Below are 7675 nucleotides of genomic sequence, written 5' to 3' on the forward strand. Positions count from 1 at the left end.
TGAAAATATTTTTCAAATTTTATAAATGAAAAATGTGAATTATTGTTATCAAGAACATTTCCTTCCAGAATACCTTCCATTTCATTAATAATATCATTGTCTGACTCACTTACATCTTTGGATATCCATTTGCAATGACATTTTAAATAATTTACACTAGATGATTAAGGTTTATATTACAAATTGAAAATATAAATTTCAATTTCAAAATTAAATAATAAACCATAAAAATTATCATTAATTATGATATCAGATTCAAATTTTCATGTTTATAGATATATTCATAATATTTTAAAAAAGTAGAAGTAGCGCGCTAAAAAAATTGATAATTGGGAAAAAAAAATAGCACGCTATTAGCTATCGCTACCAAAAAAGAAAGCGTACAACAACTCTGGAAATTTTATTTAAATTATATTTTATAGATGCCTTTCAACTAAGAAACAATTATTTTTATTGTCTTAATTATTTATTTATGTTTATCTATCGATCAGGGAATATCCTAAATGTCGGCAAATTTATTACAATGGGCTGTCTTAACTACGTATTATGTGGTATAACCAGTTACGATCAGAATTTTAGAAAATTGTCCATCTCCACCTTAGACAATATTTATCAACAACTATTTACTTACGACTCATCGTTCAAACCCAGAGAACAAATATTGTTTTTCCTTAAATTATTAAAAAATACGCTTAATTGGGAGAAAAGGTTACTAATTCATTGTTTAATAATAATATAAAAGAAGAACATTTATTGAGATATGTTTTTAATAAATAGATCCGGCTAAAAATTTCATCGTAAGGTCTACTATATAGTATGATAGGCATATAAAAAATAAAATAAAAACAAATATCAATCTTAATCGAGATTCGTCAAAAGCAATTTGACAGAAATTATAAATGAACAAGATAATGAATTAAAATAACCTTGAATTAGAATATAAATTGAATTGTTTAGCCCAGCCGTAACTTATTAATTCTTTTGGATACAAGAAATTAAAATGATTTATAAATATGCATTCTTATTCTTATATTGATACATTTTAAAAGGTATAAAATATGAATTTAAAATTAAAATGCTATTTATATTTAATTTTTTTTAATTTTAGGGTGCCTCATCTTATAGTTTCATTTTGGATGGAATTCTTAAACATATTGCTCAATCCTGCTCATATATTATTCAAGACAATTTTGAGGATTTTGCTTCAAAGCCCTTATTTGATTACTCGTGATATACCTTCATTCGATAAATTATATTATAGTTGTTTACCACAAGTTTATAATGAAATTTGATTAGATTTTTAAAAATTATTTGAGTTATAAATTTATAAAATAAAGTTTTTTGAAGATCTTATATGATTTTCATTTTACTCATAAAGTTAGGTCAAATTTACAACCATGATTAATTTTTTATTTATTTTATACATAAATTTTGAACATTTTAGCGAAACCATGAGAGACAATTTTTACTTCAAACACTTGAATCCGGTTTACGAGATAATGAAGATTTAAAGCTATTGTTTCGTGCCGATAGATGTTATTTATCGATTTTAATGTCTATGCATAGTTACAATAGCTATCATAATATCATAGTGTTTAAGATATTGGCCAAATGCATCGTGATTGATAAACCCGTTATGCTCAAAAACGCATCATTTCTTAGTTGGATGGTGGACAAATTTGCAGATTTGTACATTAAATATATATCATTAAAACATTTTAAAAAAAGTCTAAGAAATTTTGAAGCTTATAAAATGAGGAATTTTTTAAAAGTTATATAGATATTCAGAGTTAGTAGCAAAATGCATTTTGCAAAAGCTACTTCATTAAGCTAAGCTTGTAGCTTAACACATGTATTTTAAGGCATTTTAAAGGTAGCTTTGAGCTATTATAGTTATAAAAAAAAGATTGTTCACTTTTTTTCATATTTTATTTTCTAATTTAAATTTGCATAATTTTAAATAAATTATTAATAGAAAAAAAATATATAGTTAATTTGCTTTAAGAGCCTCTATTTTATAATGTACAAGAGTTATATGAATGAAAAGGCTCTATTGTTACATAATACATTTATAAATAGATGGACTATAGGATACTCTTCAGAAACAAATGAAAATAAAAAGGTATAAATTTATATGATAAAATATTATTATGTTAGTCAAAAATCTTTAGGACTGGCATTGCTTTTAAAGTGGATATTATAATAATTACATTATATATATCAATTTTTTTTGAGATGTCACCCTAAGCACTTTAAAAATAAAAACTAATGTTTACTTTCCTAGTAGTTAAACTAAGAAAAAGTATAAAATGACAATAATATGACGACCTTTTCCTGTTTGTCATTGAAATGGAAGCAACAGAATTATAAATGATCTCAATCAGCATTATAAATAATATATTAATTATAATAAAGTCATGAAATTCAAGATACACAAGGTATACATGTTTATTTTATTTTTGGAATTATTTAGCTAATAAAGCTATAATAGGTATGATACTGAAACAAAAAACTAAATTTCCCATCCTTTTTGAAAAACTGAATTCTTGCAGGTATAAAAAGGGTGAATTTGATTTTATAGAAAAATATATTCAAATATTATCGCCTCAAACAATACAAGATAGATTACAAAAGTAGAAAGAAGGATATTATGGCGACCGAATTTCAATAATATTTACAGTTCGGTAAAAACTTTTACTTAAAAATGGCTCACTGAAATATTTCTTACGTTTACTTAATGCTGATAATGCAGCATTTTTGGCTACTATTTCCCATCCATATAAACTGAGATGACCATATCTTTGTACAAAATTAAAAGTAGCAAGAATTCTTAATTAAAAAGCCATCTCATTAAATACAAAATCTCTTCTTTTTTTTACCAAAATAAATAATTGACATCTTTATTTTTGTTGATCATCAAAATCAAATAACAAAAAAACTCCCATTATATTGAGTTTCAAATATTTCAATATATTCGAAATTCATCATTCAGAGTTCATATTCTTCATAAATATCCGATAATAAAGGAAATAGTTTTGAATATATTACAATATTATCTTCTTCTCCAGCAGTGGAAATACCTTTTTTTAATAACGGTATTGCTAACTACCCCTCACAGACGGTGTTGGATCTAACTTTTTCAAAAGGTCATTATTAAAGGGATAAATTATATTTTAAAATTATTTTTAAATGTGAATATTCTATTGATATATATATTGGAATAAGGAAATTATTATATCATTTACTAATTGTTATATATGTAGCCTTAAGCTTCTAGCTTAACGCATTGTATAATTTGCAAATGATTTTAAAATGTAGCTTATGAGCATATAATGAAATACATTTTTATGAAAGTATTTTGTAACTTAACGAAATGTATTTAAGTATTTTGCCCAACTCTGCATATCTTATAAACTTTACCCGTTATTAATTTTGTGATAATTTATTAAATATTTATTATATATATAAATAATACTATATTAAATAAGCAATAAAAGAGGTAAAAGAAAATTTATTAATGAGAAGTAAATTTTAAAATTAAATTATTTAATATCCATGCGCAAAGAGTCAATAATGATTTTCACGTGTTCATTTATTTTACAATCTAGCGATGCAAGCAAGATAGAAGGTGAACGCTTGCTAGACTTATTATACAAGTTACTAACTCTTCCCACACAAATCGATAATTATTTTCCATTTTTCCGACACCTCGAGATATCCGATATTAACTTAAATTATTTTAAAAATTGTGTTATAGCGGCCCAACTATTTCATATACATCGAAATATCAGGTTATAAGATTACTTTTTTTTCTAATTTTATAAAAGAATATATTTTTGATTATATGATATATATTATAATAATTTATAATTCTTAGATTACTGCTGTTAAAAACTGTTTTGCATTGACAAGCTTGTATGCCAAACGTTACCTTGGTCTGCAAATAGCCACACTTTTTTAAATATATGATTGAAAAAAAAACTTAAGATTTTATTTTTCAGAGCCCAGTTCAAAATTCTTGGAATTAAGCCCCTGCTTGGCTCGAATTTTTATTGTGAGATCTGAGCCATGGCCCAATTTAATAATTAATCTTTGTCCTAATCCCAGAGAAATTTTTATCATTTATTTGAATAAAAAAGCGATAATATCATTTTATATTTTGAAGCCCAGTTAGATTTTTTAAATAAAATTTAAACCCGGACCCGACTTCGGCCTTATTTGCAGGGCTCTACTCTGATTTATTTTTTTGATGATAAACCTAACCTATTGTACATTTCTATGCAGTAAATTCGGACATCAGATAATGAAATGATCTTATAAAACCGTTTCCTCTAAATAAATCTGTTGGGTTTAAGATTTTTATATAATATTCAAACGTCGATTCTTGTTTTACGAAGCCTTTGAAGAGTAACTTTCAATTTATAATCCAGATTTTTGGAAAAATGTTAAAAGTTTATATTTATGTTGTATATGATCTGGCTATAAAATTTTCTAGTCATACAAAAATTATTTAATTACCAAGATCTAAAGACAAAAATCATTTATAAACGATAGTATTAAAATTAGTTTATTAAAGATACTAGTTTTGTTTTCTGTTGCCACTATTTTAATCATTTCTCCTACTATGTACTTAAAAATAATGAGGAATTTGAGATCGGAATTTTTCCAAATATATTTTCTATGGCCATATATTTTTGACTGATTTTTAGATTTTTACTTTTTATAAATCTGAACTATTTTTTGTTATATTGCTAATAATTCTTCATAGGATGTATTATTGAATCGCAAATACTTGCTAATATTTGTATTATAAAATATTATCTCAACGTGTATTCTCAGATTAATGCAAGCTAGATATTATAACGCACAAGATTTTGTTTTCCCGGGATCGTATTCTAGAGAGCATGTATAGAGCAGTTATATACATTGCGAATATAAGACTAGTTTGCCTGAACTTTTAAGTTACTCTAATTTATATTAATTTTTAGATATATTGAAAAATACCAAAATTTATGACGAAAATAAAATTGTTCGAACATGATGGAATACGATTCTGATTAAATCAGCTGTTTTATAATTAAGAAACGTATTCGATAAATGATTAAGTTATAAAAAATAGCAAAAAATCGGGTAAATGATAGCCCTGAATTTGCCAAATCCCTACGACGACGATATACCCTTCATAGTTCACCGAAAGAATATTTTTATAAAATGAAAAAACTAAATAGATATTTTTCTTGAACTTTTTTGCTTTGATTATTTCTTCCTCTATATTATCAATATTAGTTATCTAAGACAATTTATAATATTTTACAAAAGTAATAAATCTATTTTGTAAAATGGGTTTAACAATTTGACCGAAAATCTTTGAAGATCAGCAAAATTCAAATTTCTTTTAAAAAATATGTGATTTCATTATAAAAGATTTTTTATGCAAATTACAAAAAAATTTACTTATTAAAAATTTTTTACATAAGAGATATGGAATTTTGGGCAAGATTTTATCATAAATCCTGCTTGAACATTTTCAAAAAAAATATTTATTTGATCTTCAGAGATAAGATTTATAATTTTGAAATTAATTATTTATTTTAATTTTAAAGAAATAAAATTAGACTGATATTTAGTAAATTTAATACAAAAAATAGGATTAGATATTTTAATATATTAACCGCAGAACAAACTCGTTTCAAAAATTCGTATATTAGAGCCTAAAATATATCTAGATACAACATTTACCCAACTAGATATTTAAATAACTTTGGTTATATATCGATTAAGGTAACATTTGTCACAAGCTATTTTATAATTGTTTTTCTTGGCATATTATTTATCCTTTTAATATTTTATTTTTATATTTTTACAAGATTATTAAATATCCGCTTATTAGTGATTAGCATCAACTTAGCTATATTCGCCAAATATGTATCTGTTTTGAATAAATATTCGAGCAAATTTATTACTGATATATTATTAAATATATTGGATATGTGTCAAAATTCCTACCACGGGTTTAAATTTGACAATGACACAGAAATCTTGATTGATAATGATAATTGTAATATAAACGAACACCTAAAACCTTTAATTTCAAACCTTACCCACCTTTTGGTATTGTCGAACAAAGATGTTATTGCGAATTCGTTTAAATTAGGCGAAAATGATGAAATTCCATTTTTTTCCCAGGAACGTCAAATAATTTTTGAGATATCCCTCGAATGTTTACAAAAATATTATGATTTACTAATTCAAGTTGATCATTAAATTCATTTGAAAATCATACCACTGTAAATAATTAGAGTAATTTTATTACTTCCTTCATGATTTGATGTGTTTTTATCAAATATTAGATATTTCATTACCATGCCCAAAATTTTTCCAAAAATTTATTAGCGAATAAAGCTTGTCAAAATTTTATATTGTATATATTTAACCTGAGCGTAAAGTTTTATTTTTATCAATGCATTTGTTAAATAGTATTCGGTTTATTTTTCAAAGCAAATATCAGAGACTGCAGAAATCGATTTCTTATGTTAGATATAGATTTGAAAAAATTTTCCATTCCGAACATAACCCGGATTTAATATTAAACATTTTAAGACTCAGCTCTTTTAAATCTGATTATTTTAAATAATTTTATAAATCATTTTATGGAGATATTGAAAATTTAAGAAGCAAATGATAATAATTCATTATTTGATTTTCCAACTGGGTTATTTGATAGAATTTAAATTTATCTAAAAAAATTTGACCAGGGCCCATTTTTTAAAATATCTATGTCCGGGTTCATAATTTTTTATGTTAAGCCCGACTCTCCGGATTTTTAAAACTACTATTTTATGGGCCAGCTTATGAGGCCACAGACTGACGAAAATTCAATATTAGGCGATTAAAATTTGACTACATCCTTTCTTGATGACTGGAGCTCTCGGCATTATAAAAATTATTTCTTTTAAGTGGATAGATGTTATGATTATCTATGTCTAACTAAACCAAATTTAAATGCACTCTTAAAATTGCATGCTAACATTCTAGCAATGAAAATACTCTGTAATATTGGTTCTATTTTACAGTTAACACATGGCATATGGCATCTAGGACCACCCAAAAATAAAAATATATTCAAATAATGCACTTCATTACTAAGGATGAAGCATCTGCAAAAATCAGAGTGAAAACAATTTATTGAGATTGGAAAACATCGTTGATAAAAAGATAATTATGCAAAAGATTATGGACAACTTTTTGAGGGATTTTATTTAAAGATTCAGTGTCTACATAGGTGGGGGGGGGGGGGGGTAGGAGCAGTTTGCTTCCAAATTTTTTTAAGAGGGTAGGCATCCAATGGAGGGTAAAATTTATTGGGATTTAAAAATTAGATTTTTGAATAAAATAGAGCAAAATATATTGGTATAAAAATTTATTTAATAATTGAATTATAGGCCTATTCTGGTATACATCGATTCTAGAACATCGACCTAATTATATATAAAATATTACATACAATCATACATTTAAAATAAAAAGTTTCCCTCCAATCAGAAATTAATCTTTAAAATAAAATTTATATCATTAAAAAGGTTAATATTAGTACAGAGGTGGACTGGCCAGTGAGCCTAGTTGGAAAAAGTCCTGTGGGGCCTTGAGATTTCAAATGGGGGCCTTTAAGAAAGAG

At 25.2% G+C, this 7675-nt stretch overlaps 1 protein-coding gene across 6 annotated transcripts in view; it reads left to right on the top strand.

Moving 5' to 3' along the window:
• Positions 1 to 6363, top strand: part of LOC135923837 (nucleolar pre-ribosomal-associated protein 1-like) — a 33755-nt gene extending 27392 nt beyond the window's left edge. For 5 of the 6 annotated variants that reach the window (XM_065458807.1, XM_065458806.1, XM_065458808.1 and 2 more), the window contains 5 exons: positions 492 to 708; positions 1109 to 1274; positions 1445 to 1689; positions 3609 to 3791; positions 5868 to 6363. In XM_065458807.1, the coding sequence (XP_065314879.1) occupies positions 492 to 708; positions 1109 to 1274; positions 1445 to 1689; positions 3609 to 3791; positions 5868 to 6264 (1208 nt within the window). In that variant the 3' untranslated portion in view covers positions 6265 to 6363. Of the gene's footprint in view, positions 1 to 491; positions 709 to 777; positions 826 to 1108; positions 1275 to 1444; positions 1690 to 3608; positions 3792 to 5867 lie in introns of those variants that run through there. The other variant, XM_065458811.1, reaches the window with a different exon arrangement.
• The last annotated feature ends 1312 nt before the right edge of the window (positions 6364 to 7675 follow it).

This window comes from Gordionus sp. m RMFG-2023, chromosome 2 (genome assembly GCF_954871325.1).
Source record: "Gordionus sp. m RMFG-2023 chromosome 2, tfGorSpeb1-WG-v2, whole genome shotgun sequence".
NCBI lineage: Eukaryota > Metazoa > Nematomorpha > Gordioida > Chordodea > Parachordodidae > Gordionus > Gordionus sp. m RMFG-2023.